Source organism: Crinia signifera, chromosome 1, assembly GCF_055691185.1.
Source record: "Crinia signifera chromosome 1, ASM5569118v1, whole genome shotgun sequence".
NCBI lineage: Eukaryota > Metazoa > Chordata > Amphibia > Anura > Myobatrachidae > Crinia > Crinia signifera.
Genome location: NC_139217.1, coordinates 219113303 through 219127942, shown reverse-complemented (window position 1 = coordinate 219127942; position 14640 = coordinate 219113303). Strand labels below are relative to the sequence as shown.

Below are 14640 nucleotides of genomic sequence, written 5' to 3'. Positions count from 1 at the left end.
TTGAATGCCGTTTTCCACTCATCGCCAGCCCGAATACGAATGAGATTATATGCTCCTCTAAAATCCAGTTTAGAGAAGATCTTCGCCCCTTTGATCCTATCGAATAACTCGGTTACCAACGGAAGAGGATAACAATTCTTGATGGTAAAGTCGTTTAGTTTTCGATAGTCTATGCAGGGCCTAAGACCACCATCTTTTTTCTTGACGAAGAAGAATCCTGCACCAGCAGGAGAGGAGGAAGGATGGATGAATCCTTTTTGAAGGTTCTCTTGGATGTACTGAGCCATAGACTTAGTCTCAGGGAGTGAGAGAGGATAAGTCCGACCACGCAGAGGGGGTTTTCCAGGAATCTCTATGGGACAGTCCCATGGATGATGAGGAGGCAATTTCTTGCAGAAAACATCAACAAAGTCCTTATAAGCAACTGGAAGCAGATCAGGAAGAGGTGAAGAAGTAGCGTGTACTGGAAGAACTTTCTGTAGGCACGTGAAATGACACTTCTTGCTCCAGGAGAGGATTTGCATGGTTTTCCAGTCGATAACTGGGGAATGTTTTCGGAGCCAAGGTAGGCCAAGAACTACAGGATGGTTAGTTCTGGGAATCACCAGGAAAGAGAGTTGTTCCTTATGCAGAGCACCTACTAGAATCTCTAGAGGATCGGTTCTATGGATGGACCCATACGGAATCAGACTGCCATTGATAGAAGAGAGCTGAAGGACTGCAGGAAGTTCACAAAGTTTCACCCCATGGGCCGTGAGAAACTGAGTAGAAATAAAGTTCTCTGCAGCCCCGGAATCTACCAATGCCAGAGTAGAAACAGGACCATCGGGCAACAGAATTTGAAGACGAATACAAGAGTCTCTTTTGATTGGAGAAGATTGAGGTTGTCCTAGTCTGGCTTCTCCAAGACCAACTAGGACTGCCCATTTAACGGACGACGAGGACAGCTGGCAAGGAAATGACCGTGCTCGCCACAGTAAATGCACAGTTTCTGACCGGGCTCGCCACAGTAAATGCACAGTTTCTGGGAGAGGACGATGTCGCTGTCATTGGAGGCAACCGAGGACTAGGCGGAGGGTGACCACAGTCTTGACGAGCTTTCTCCAACTGCCTTTCTCTGTAACGAAGATCGATTTTAATACACAAGGAAATAACTTCATTCAAGGAGGACGGTAAATCTCGGGAAGCCAATTTATCCTTTAATCGATCAGATAGACCTGCTAGGAACGGCGAAGTCAAGGCTTCTTCATTCCACTGAAGCTCAGATGCCACTGTCTGGAAATGAATGACATACTGGGCCACAGTCTTGGAACCCTGACTAAGACGTAGGATCTCAGCAGCTGCTGAGGTGACACGGCCGGGTTCATCAAATACTCTCCGGAAAGAAGAAATAAAGTCTGAGTACTTGGTTAACAAGGGGTCTTGTCTTTCCCAGAGAGGAGAAACCCAGTCTAAAGCAGATCCGGATAACTAGGACACAATATAGGCTACTCGAGTCTGATCATTAGGAAAGTTCCATGGTAGCAAAGAAAAATGGACCTCGCACTGATTGATTAATCCCCGACAACTTCCAGGGGAGCCGTCAAGCTTGGCTGGAGGGGATAACCGAAGTGCAGATCTGGAGTGAGACTGAGAAAGAGGTGGACCGGCGCCAGACCCAGCAGGAGCTGAGGATTTAGAAGACAACGAAGACTGTAGCTGGTCCTGGCGCTGGGCCATATTCTGCAGAACCTGATATGTTTGTTGTTGACCCTCCTCCAATCTGTGGAGACGGTTGGCAATGCCCTGAAAAAGTTCCTGACTTACAACCGGGTCCATTGGGCCAGTGCTTACTGTCAGGTTTTTGTGAGTCCGTTTGTTGGTCAGGAGCTAGGGGGCACTCTAAGGGACAGAAGGTGGCAGGCTTAAAGTAAGTCTTTTGCATAAGCAAAGATAGATGGTACCTTATGTCAATGTATCACAGTCTCGGAGGTACCAATGCTTGGAAGCATAGAGCAGGACCACGAGGAATGCAGGTACACACTAGGAGATAACAGAAACACAGTCTTGGTAGCACACGGGTGTGGAAGCGCTGGTGCAGGTACACACTGGGAGATCGCTGGTGTAGCAAACTTGAAGATACACAGGTGTGATGACGCTGGTGCAGGTACACACAAAGAGATCACTGGAGCAGCAGACTTGGAGACACACGGATGTGACAACGCTGATGCAGATACACACTGGGAGATCTATGAAGCAGCAGACTTGGAGACACACGGGTGTAGTAGTGCTGGTGCAGGTACACACTGGGAGATCACTGGAGCAGCAGCCTTGGAGACACACGGGTGTGGTAACGCTGGTGCAGGTACACACTGGGAGATCTCTGGAGCAGCAGACTTGGAGACACACAGGTGCGGGGCGATGGTTCAGGTACACACTGGGAGATAACAGGGACACAGTCTTGGAAGCACACTGGTATGGAAACGCTGGTGCAGGGACACACTGGGAAGCACGCAGGTATGGAGACTCTGGTGCCGGTACACATTGGGAGATCAGCGGAGCACAATCTTGGAAGCATGCAGGTGTGGGAACGCTGGTGCAGGTATTCACTGGGAAGCACGCAGGTATGGAGACGCTGGTGCCGGTACACACTGGGAGATCAGCGGAGCACAATCTTGGAAGCACACAGGTGTGGGAACGCTGGTGCAGGTACTCACTGGGAGATCTTGGGAACAGCAGACTTGGAAGCACACAGGTATGGGAACACTGGTGCCGGTACACACTGGGAGATCTCAGGAACAGCAGACTTGGAAACACTCAAGTGTAAAGACGCTGGTGCAGGAGCACCCTGGGGAGCACAGGTCGCAGGTTACCTCCTGGGAAGAGATAGCGAAGCACTGGCATCTACTGAGAGTCAGGTGAGGGATTAAACCCCTGGTCTTGTTCCTGATTAGACGAGCAGGGAAGACAGGGTGAAAGCCAATGGGCAGCCACGGAAAGATGGCGGCACCAACATGAAGGGACCTAAGGCCCTGACGGTGGACCTGAACCGGTAAGCGCCGCTTGTGTCCAATGGTCGTGACAAACAGATAATTAACAAGTGCCAACAGTGCCCCCTGTCCTGCAGCACTTTGTGCGGTGGCACACTCCACACTACCCTAGTAGTAACGGCCCTGCTGTGGGACAATTTTATTTATTTTTTTGTTAACATTGATAAGTGTTCATTGGGGCTTTAGTGTCATTTCATGCCAAATCAATACAGTTTCCAATTCTGATTTTCCTGAAATTTGGTAGGATGGTAGTCGACAAAGTAACTTTCATATGTAAAATGTTCTCCCTCATGGTATTCAGTCAACCGGGTTACAAACATGACTAAAATTTATGCTTGCGAAGTCAAATAAAACAAATCATAACTTTGCTTCTGTTTGTGGTAGAACTTTCATGTTGGTGTTGTTTTGAAGCTAAGCTTATATTTAAATATTTTTCTACATTTCAAGGTCACATGATGACCTTGTATATCTAAAAAATGTATGTTTAATTTTTTGTACATATGTTAGTATGTTATAAAGTTAAATACCGTTTTTTTGGGGGGAGCCTTTGCAAAGTAATTAAATATTAAGTATGGCATATGAAACCTTCTTGCACTAACCATTTAACTGGCAATTTCATTATTGTCTTGTAGTGTCTGTAGTGTCTGCGAACCTTCTTGCACTAACCATTTAACTGGCAATTTCATTATTATCTTGTAGTGTCATTCAAACCTGACTGCACGCCCGTTAATGTGCAGTGGCTCGCAGTCAGGTAGATGCACCCCCGCTATAGTAAAATCCCTCCCTGCAAATCGATGTGTACACTGTGTGAATGAATGTGTTCCGTCTAGCAAAGACTTCGCAGCGAAGCGAAAATGAACACAATTCTTTGTTAGTGACTAACTATCAAATGATTTTTCCATTGGGCACCAGTCATCACAGACTAGGAGTAGCCAGGGACTCATTTGGCAGCTGCGAAGAAAACAGGCATATCTGGCCTAACACACTACCCTGAAATGCTTGGGCAGTCCTGCATTTTCCCTGACACTCCCAATATTTTTTAGCACTCCTATGAAACGGCCAGTTACCACACCTACTTCCTGTCAATCACCCAGCGAACGGCTTACAAATAGAAAAAGTAGCAGGACTTCATCGTAGACCAGCAACACTCAGGCTCATTGCTGCCTATACGTATGCACAGTTAATCGAAAATCGCCAGCTGATTCACAGCCGTATGATCAGTCCTGATTCGGGATCTTTCTAGTGTTCTCATTTTGGCTGCAGCTTTTACATTGAGAACTAGGAATACAATGTACTATCTAATTAAGTTTAATAGTGAATAGTGGTAGTTTGGTCAACAGTACATTTAGATTCAGTGCTGCAAACCGATTTGATATTAAAGGAAGGTGGATTATTGAAATAATGACACATGTCAATAGTAATCAAATGATTTGAGGTAATGGTAAAAAATTAATTAAAAGGGATGTTTTAACTGCTGAGGAAGGACCAAGCACATCAATTGAGGGGCAAAGTGACACAAAAGTGGCAGCATGTGGGATTGAATTGGCCTTTCACTCATTAAATGAAAGTTTAAGCAATAGCAAAAAAGAATAAATGCATTCATAATTTTGACATGCAGATTTCAGTATGAATACCTACAGTATATGCAATATACATTTTTTTTCATTAAGTATATATATGTCAGAAATCTGTCTCTTCACTGCTTAACAGGAAAGAGAAACTGGAACGAGGGTCAATGCTGAGAACTAAAGTAATGCGGGAAAAGGAAGAGCAACGAGAAGTAAAAAAATACAATTATACAGTCCTGAGAATACGATTTCCTGATGGATATATATTACAAGGTGAGAAATTGTTCACAAAGATGCTTTGTATTTCTGTGATCTGGGCTATAAAATCTGTAAGGAGGGCACTAGCTAGAGATAATAAAATGGATTTATATTATTAATTTCAACACATGCATCATAGATATACTGTACCAAGATTAATCATTCAAAGCTAAACTACTCTATTATGGAACTCCTTCAAATAGATGCAACAATGACAACGTATCTGGTTTCTAACATCATTCCAAAGTAAGTGGTCTATGATAGCCACAGAGATTATACTTCTGAGAAATCGGATATGACTTGTTCTCCAAGAAACAATTATCTTTTTATTATTATTATTTTTGTTTATTTAAATGGCATCCCAAGGGTTCCGCAGCACCTGACAATACATGATGCAAATTAGTACATGGTAAATAAAAGACAGTTGCAACAGCGGACACTGATGTAATTATAACAGTGGCAGAGATACATTCTAAGAAAAGCACATGAGGAGAGAGAGAGCCCTGCTCATTAGAGCTTACATTTTGTCAGGAAGTCCTGAATAAAATGCCTACTTGCCTACCTGACCCTCTCCATCTGGGAGAAAATGCTCTGTTTCTGGACTTCCCTTGTAATCATCTGTGGGGAGCTAGGTAAAGGTGTTTCACCTCAGGTGATGGCAATCATACATTACCAGGGAATGGAGAGAGTCAGGTAGACAAGTATGATAAAATGTTTGCATCAAGAGTTAAGTACTATGCATTTCAGATGTAAAATAGTTTATGTAAAACATTCTTTCTGACAGATACCCTGAACCTAAAATTTTACAATAAATATTGTAATTGTCTGTTTATATCTTTTACTTGGTAGTTGTCACAAATGCATCAATGTCACTTAAGCACTGTGACTGTTTTTAGACAACTATTTGAAGCCATTGGGGCACATTTATTAAGCCTACTGAAGTAATAAAGTGGCTAGTACTTTTTTCACTGGCCAGTTGGCTCCCAATTGTTATATTTAAACCCAGCCCTTCGCTTTATAGTTAGGAGCTGCTTAACTTCAATAAAACTGCCCCGTTGTTATTAATATTGTGTGTGGTATATTAGGTAGGCATGCACAATAAACAAAATATGAAAAAATATTGACACAAGCAACAGTTCAACATGAATTTTTGTTTTTGTCAATGTTGATACCTGAGCACGTGGACCCTGCGCAGTTATCTTACCACGTACTCTCATGGCACCCTTCCCTCACCATACTTTGGGCCAGGTTTTTTACTGTTTTTAATCAGAACCCACCTGGATGGGAAAAGTTCTCACCCAGTCCCCTCAGCAGTCACAGCCAGTGTTCTTATCCCATGCTCTAGCCTCCAAGTGACAGTCCTCTTTTCCCCCTTCTGGCCCCTTTTCCCACCCACAGTGCTACTCTGATAGGGGAGGGGATAGGAAGGGGTGGGTGTTAGTGGTGCCAGTGTACATGCTCAGAGAGCGGCGAGAGAGAGGAGGAGAGCATAGGGAGGGCAGGAGTGGGATTAAAAAAAGGCCCTGGCAATTAAAAAAAGGGCCCTGGTCCACCTTGGTGTCAAAAGTGAAGGATGTAGTTGTGCACGTGCGCTCTAGAAAATTAGGTGTGGCCACTCAAAAAGGGACATGTCCTTAAGTGTAGTATACCACTTCAACACATTATGCAACAAAATACTAGACCCCATTATACTTGGCTCTTACACATGATGCCAAACAGAATTTGCCAAAATTCGCATAATGCCACGTGGATTGAGGCAAAATTCACATAATGCCATGTGCTCTCTGCCTGGCTGTCAATGCTACCAATTGTTCCCGAAGGCAGCTCAACAGGTGGGCTGGTCCCGCGGTTGGAAAAACTGCCATCAATGACAGGGGGGCATGTGCCCGGGTACCCCACCCCCTGAATCCGCCACTGCGCACACAGGTTATTGTGGTCAAATGAAACAAATTTGCTTAGTTAATAAATTAGTTCGGTACTTGTTTCCTAGCACGGCCACACCGATTTACATCGGGGTGGTCGTGTCGGAAAAATCGGGTCGATCGCATCGCATGCAATTTGGTCGCATGCGATGCGATCGACGCGACCGACCCGATTTTCGACCCGATTTTTTGATTGAATGAAATGTAAATCGGGTCCCTGGGTCCCTAGACCCCCAAATTTAACGACGTAAACCCCACCCCACGATAGACGCCAACCCGAATCGTGGCGAGCGCAGCGAGGGGCGGCGGTGCGCGTCCTCCGACCTTTTCATTCCCCTACTATCCACTAGGGCGTGGAGTGAGAATAGAATAGTGTGGCGAGCGCAGCGAGCCACCGAGCCCGAAGCGTGGCGAGCGCCGCGAGGGGACGTGGATACCTATGAAGCCCGCGAAGGGACGCGTTTACCTGTGAAGGTATCAGCGTCCGCTCGCCACGCTTCGGGCTCGGTGGCTCGCTGCGATCGCCACACTATTCTATTCTCACTCCACGCCCTAGTGGATAGTAGGGGAATGAAAAGGTCGGAGGACGCGCACCGCCACCCCTCGCGGGCTCGCTGCGCTCGCCACGCTTCGGGTTGGCGTCTATCGTGGGGTGACGACGGGGACATCTATAATGTGAAATGGGTCATATTGGCCCATTTCACATTTTTCACATTTTTTTAAAGGTGAGATGGACTTAATCAAGTCCATCTCATCTTGTGCCATTATAATGGCACAAGACCGACGCGATCCTCACGATTTCAATGTTAAAAAATATTTTAACATTGAAGCCTATGGGGAAATCGGGGGCATCGCGTCGGTCGCGTCGGGACCAATGTTAATGGTCCCGACCGACGCGATGCCCCCGATATTGTGCCTTAGCCGGCAAAATGGACCTGATTTCAAAGGAAATCGGGTCCATCGTGTGGATCGTGTACCTTAACTTAAAGGTACACGATCCATAAGATTGTGGCCGTGCTAGGAAACAAGTACCATTAGTTCATTATTGCATGCATATTTCAATGAATAATACAATGAAAATGAGAACATGACAATACAAAAAAAAGGAACAATAAAAATAGAAATGAAAAAGTGGACAAATAAAACTGGTTGTCTGCATACCATGGCACATTAGACCTGCAATCTCTGATATGTTAAACTCTATTGAAAAGTGGGCTACTTTGAATACTTCAGAATTGTGAGGGAAAGGGGAAGAGGGGATAAGTTCCGCACTGAAATCCTATTGTTCGCCTTTTTTAAGGCTATATCTGCGTTCTCTTTTTGTTTTTCAATTGATTTCACTTGTTTTTTCAAAAAGAGGAGTGGTGCTACCCTTCTTTAAATTATAGATACACAAAGAAAGGGAAGGGAACTGTAGAGATTAAGTGGGTGCACACTGCAGATAACTTATATTAGGCGTCCAACTGATAATATACACTTGTAAAATTTAGCTTTTATTGGATATACTTTAAAAAAGAAGGAGTATCCTATTTACTACTTCTCAATAAGAACAAATACGTAGAAGTGAATAAAGATTAGAAATAGTGGTTTAAAAAAAGATCGTGATGTAGAGGCTCGTTCTATTTTCATATGTGTTACTGTCTCAGGATTTTGCTTCTCTCCGTACAGGAAAAAAAGACTTCATTCATTGTACATATATTTTCACTGATCAGTTGCCTGATCGTAATATTATTGCTCAAACCAAATGTGTTTTTTCTGGTTATTAATACAATATTCAGTTGTAGGCTTATGTGTCCTTCAGCTTATAATACACTGTGATTCTAGTTAGTTGATATATGGACAGAAGGCACTGATTTCACTGTGCGAATATGTTGCACTTGGATTGTGTTGGCGATACACACTAGCCAATTTTCCTGGATTTTCCGTTGGTAAGCTGGGTATTGGGTTAGTTTTACACACTCCTCCCCGCTTGAACAGCCCAACTTATCAGTGGAGTGCTAGTGGTGCACACACACTGTCCAATTAATCCAGTTTCTTAAATGCTCACTTTCATTGTGCTTATCATGTTTAAGAATTGCACTCTGCAGCAGCCTGTTTGTAACCCATACGGTTATTTACCGTTTCCTTTGCTGCTGTTTTCAGCAGTCATTTATACAGGTCAGCATATGGGCTTTTACTCCTTACAGTGCCGATTGTGTGCAATCTGTACTTGGCATTGGTCGTGTGCTATGTGCGCCGGGCAGTTTTTCATACATTGAGGGACAGTACAATGTCCCAGAAATTAATTGGGTGGTATTCCTCTGCTGTAACGGATACACACCGTCCAATCCTGACCCATCCAATCGTGTTGTATTATATCACAATCGATTGGTTTTATTTGTAAGCAAGTTTCTATGGTAGGTACACAAGTTAAGTTAAATAGCAAATAAAACGGCACTTAACCGCATAGGTCATAGATAGCAAACAGGAGGTTGTGGAGTGTAATTTTTGAATGTAGCAGGCATTTAAATGAAATTATTTATGCTCAAATCAATGTTGATATAACTGTGAAAGTGAAAACGGACAATTGTAAAACCGGACTAATTGAATAATGTGTATGCACTAACAGACACCTGACAAACGTATATATCCACACAATAAAATAACAAACTACTGATATGGTCGACACAAATATATTGGATACAGCAAGATTGAATAGTGTGTACCTACCATAGAAACTTGCTTACAAATAAAACCAATCGATTGTGATATAATACAACACGATTGGATGGGTCAGAATTGGACAGTGTGTATCCGTTACAGCAGAGGAATACCACCCAATTAATTTCTGGGACATTGTACTGTCCCTCAATGTATGAAAAACTGCCCGGCGCACATAGCACACGACCAATGCCAAGTACAGATTGCACACAATCGGCACTGTAAGGAGTAAAAGCCCATATGCTGACCTGTATAAATGACTGCTGAATACAGCAGCAAAGGAAACGGTAAATAACCGTATGGGTTACAAACAGGCTGCTGCAGAGTGCAATTCTTAAACATGATAAGCACAATGAAAGTGAGCATTTAAGAAACTGGATTAATTGGACAGTGTGTGTGCACCACTAGCACTCCACTGATAAGTTGGGCTGTTCAAGCGGGGAGGAGTGTGTAAAACTAACCCAATACCCAGCTTACCAACGGAAAATCCAGGAAAATTGGCTAGTGTGTATCGCCAACACAATCCAAGTGCAACATATTCGCACAGTGAAATCAGTGCCTTCTGTCCATATATCAACTAACTAGAATCACAGTGTATTATAAGCTGAAGGACACATAAGCCTACAACTGAATATTGTATTAATAACCAGAAAAAACACATTTGGTTTGAGCAATAATATTACGATCAGGCAACTGATCAGTGAAAATATATGTACAATGAATGAAGTCTTTTTTTCCTGTACGGAGAGAAGCAAAATCCTGAGACAGTAACACATATGAAAATAGAACGAGCCTCTACATCACGATCTTTTTTTAAACCACTATTTCTAATCTTTATTCACTTCTACGTATTTGTTCTTATTGAGAAGTAGTAAATAGGATACTCCTTCTTTTTTAAAGTATATCCAATAAAAGCTAAATTTTACAAGTGTATATTATCAGTTGGACGCCTAATATAAGTTATCTGCAGTGTGCACCCACTTAATCTCTACTGTTCCCTTCCCTTTCTTTGTGTACTTTGAATACTTATAAGTGGATACACGCGCTAGAAACAATGTATAAATAAAGAGGTTTAAGAATTTATTAAACAAATATAATTCACTGGCCAGTGTTAATAGCTGGTTTGTTCTTTGATAAAAGCAGCCAATAACTTGTTAATATGCAATCTCCTAGGATGGTTTAGGTCCAAGTATAATTTCATAAGTTCTGCCGACCATGCATCAACATTTTTAGATTTTTGGGACAGAAAATGAAAAAACCGAACCAAAAAAAGAGATTTTTGAATGTCCGCTGCCTGGCCAGACACAGTGTAGAACAAAAAAAGAGGGATCCCAGTATTGTGCTGGCTGCTGACTGACCAGCTACTATTGAGTGTAGTGCTGCATTGCAATATCACAGTACTTGCTTTTTGCAGACAGGTCAGTCATCGTATTCTGGAGCGCCAGAAGGAATGGTGAGGGTAGCATACAGTCGATGACACGTTTCTTCTCCTCCTGTAAGGTGTCAGCGGCTTCATCAGATAGTGGGATGCTGTCCCAGAATTTGTTTAAATAAGTATCGTTTGTAAATATCTTAAGCGCTATCAGCTGTGTTTCAGTCCCCCAGGGCGCCTTCAGCCAATCATTGTGGGGGTTTGTCAAATTCTGACCAATCCATATTCCGTCCTTTAAGGATGATGCGGTTTAGGTAATGCTATCGCCCATTGTATTCCAAGCCTCACTGTGGTGGCTGTGATACGTCCTTCCGCCTTTTGCGTTTCAGCACTCGATTCGGCCTCTGCATGTGATGCGAGTGGGGAAAAGAAGCTTTATTCAGACCCTTATGTACATAACATGCATCGCTTGCAGAAATAGAGCCGGTGGGCCAGGTTATATAGACCAAGCCTCGTTATCAATTTTTATGGATTTCGCAACACAGCTCTGTGCATAAGTTTATTGTATGCCCAAATGCCCCCCCATCAATCTTTCAATGAATGAACAGGTGGGGTCCCTCTTCACAATGAATCTCAGAGGATGCGAATTTGAATTCAAAGTATTTATGCGTGGTTCCATCGGCCATTTTGTTTATGGGCAGAAATGCCCTTAGTTACAGGATCCAAGATGACGAATATACTCTGTTTTTTCTCATGTATTAGAAACCCCACAGTGGAGTTCATGGCATACTTAAACACAGCGTCACAAATATTTATTTGGAACAGTATCTCAAATTATAGGCATACTGAATATGATTTAAGCTACAGTTAATATATGAAAAGGTACATTATATATATATATATATATATATATATATATATATATATATATATATATATATATATATATATATATATATATATATATATATATATATATATATATATAGCAGGGAGTGGGGTTGGAGGCACTCACAGGATTTGTTCAGAAATAAACACACAGACCCAAAGTCTGGCAGCAACGTTTCGGTCAGTTTATTGACCTTTGTCAAGCTTGTGGAGCTTGACAAAGGTCAATAAACTGACCGAAACGTTGCTGCCAGACTTTGGGTCTGTGTGTTTATTTCTGAACAAATCCTGTGAGTGCCTCCAACCCCACTCCCTGCTACGTACAGTGTCGTTTGACACAGGCATGGCACCCAGGTCATCATTGGATCATACAAACTGAGTGCCGATCGCTACCAAGGAGATATATATATATATATATATATATATATATATATATATATATATATATATATATATATATATATATATATATATATATACACACACACACACACACACACACAATATATACAAAAAAAAAGGGGAAGAAAAAAATAGGGACAATCTATATATAAAAAACAGAAAAAAGAAATAGATACAAGGAGAATCTCCATATAGACACATAATTCTTAACACTCTTTGATTAAGCTAATAGGAGGATATTCTATTCTTTTATGTGCAAAAGACTAATGTGTCACCTGTATGTAGCCTGTCAACCCTAACAGAACCCAGATGGACCTCTGGTGTAATGTGGGTGACATGAAAACATAGTTAGTGATGATGTCATTAAATATACTATACACAATTAGAGCTAAGTCTGGCAGAGGGAAAGCTCAAAAAAGGCACACAACTGTATAGACATCCACAAATAAATGTATTTCCACTAATTTATTTATATGTATATAAGTATCAATATAGTCCATGAAAGCATACACTCTGCATATGTATAGGCAGGAGGATATCTTCAAAGGGATCAACAATGCAGCATTATTGAGAAAGCCATGCCTGGAAGAAGTAGAAAAGATTGAAAAGATAGATAAAAAGAGGATGCCCAATTTAGACAGACCTCCAGGTATCGTTTATTTGAACCTGGGTGGGCCACATTACAGACTTACCATCACTCAGATGGACCTCTGGTGTGACGGGTAGAGCATTCTGTATGAGTCATCTCACTACTGGGAATCAAATGTTGTTAAGTTCGATGGTATCATTTCGGCCATTGGGGACCAAAGACCCCATACGGAAGATCCAGTAGGCCTCACATCTGTTGAGGCGGCCACCATCGATCTCCACCTCGACTTGTGGATTTTACATGTTCAATACCTATAGCTTACATACCATCTAATGTGCCCTGCTGGCATGAATGGCAGTGTTTGGAAAGAGGGTGATTGCGGGTTCCACTCAATATATTCCGCCTATGTTCCATGATTCTGATATGCAGAGTCTGTGTGGTATGACCGATGTATTGTCTACCGCATCTACAGGTAATGAGGTAGACAACATAGGTCATTTTGCAGTTTATGAATTCTGTAATATTATGTGATTCACCTGTAGTTTTTGAGGTTAAGTTTGTTGTTTTTCTGGGACAAAGTTTACAGACCGTACCATTTGAATTGCCACATCTGTGGTGGCCTGGTGGTTTCATGTGTAGCCAGTTTGTGTTTTCGTTACTAATACTTATTGTTTTGTTAGAAAAATGGCTTTGTGTTAATTTTCCTTTTAGATTGTCTGATTTACGAAAAGTAACTTTATCTACAATTCCTATGCCTTTACTGAGAAGTATGTCATGTCGCAATATCTCAGAATTCCTGCTGATTATTGTTTTTATCTCCTTGGCATAGCTGTTGCATTATTATAATTTTATTTATAAGGCGCCACAAGTGTTTTGCAGCACCGTACAAAGGAACAATACAGGGAGACAAAACTTGGCATAACATTGAATAATTAACCAAAATACAGTCCAAATACAGAGTGCCACAGATCACTACACATTACAGCTTAAATGTAAGTAGTGAGGACTCAAATCAACATACAACTAGAGGCTTGAGGCCAATGATGGAGATGAGTATGCAGAAGAAGATGGTCACTGAGTGTTGGAGTATAGGAGAGCTGTGAGTGAAATGTGAAGAGAAGTGGGCTTAGATGACAAGAGGGAAGAGGGCCCTGCTCGGAGGAGCTTACAATCTAGTAGGAAGGGGAGACAGACCGATTATGAGAGGTGCAAGCAAGTGGGTGGTGGTTAGATAGCAGGATGTAAACAGGCAATGGGTCGGAGAACCAGCTAGTTTATGCAGTGGAAGGGTATGCTTTGATGAATAGGTGAGTTTTCAGTGCCCGTTTGAAGCTTTGCAAGGTCGGGGAGAGTCTAATGGAGCGAGGGAGTGCGTTCCACTGAAGGGGTGCAGCACGGGCAAAGTCCTGTACTCTAGCATGGGAAGCAGTGATCAGGGTGGAGGAGAGACGACAGTCGTCAGCCGACCGTAGAGGGCGGTAGGGTGTATGAATGGAGATGAGGTTGGAGATATATGGAGCAATGGAATTTGAGATGGCCCTGTATGTGAGTGTGAGGTGTTTGAAGAGGATTCTGTAGGGGAATAGCAGCCAGTGCAGATTTTGTTGAAGGGGAGTGGCAGAATTAGAGCGGCGGGAGAGGAAGATAAGCCTGGCTGCAGCGTTGAGGACAGATTGGAGAGGAGCCAGTTGGGATCGAGCGAAGCTGGTGAGGAGAGCACTACAGTAGTCAAGCCGTGAGATGACCAATGAGTGGATGATCAGCTTAGTTGCACTCTGTGAGAGAGAGGGCCTGATGCGAGCAATGTTGCATAACATCTCCACTGTCATCCTGGGTGACTTCAATATTGCTATTGACAGTCCACCATCTTTGCATGCTTCCAAACTCCTCTTTCTAACCTCCTCTTGGCCTC

The 14640-nt window shown here is 42.6% G+C and overlaps 1 protein-coding gene across 2 annotated transcripts in view; it reads left to right on the top strand.

Annotated features, from left to right (window-relative positions):
- Positions 1–14640, top strand: part of UBXN6 (UBX domain protein 6) — a 237888-nt gene that overhangs the window by 182875 nt on the left and 40373 nt on the right. For both annotated transcript variants that reach the window (XM_083179278.1, XM_083179277.1), the window contains one exon: positions 4740–4870. In XM_083179278.1, the coding sequence (XP_083035404.1) occupies positions 4740–4870 (131 nt within the window). The remainder of the gene's footprint in view (positions 1–4739; positions 4871–14640) is intronic.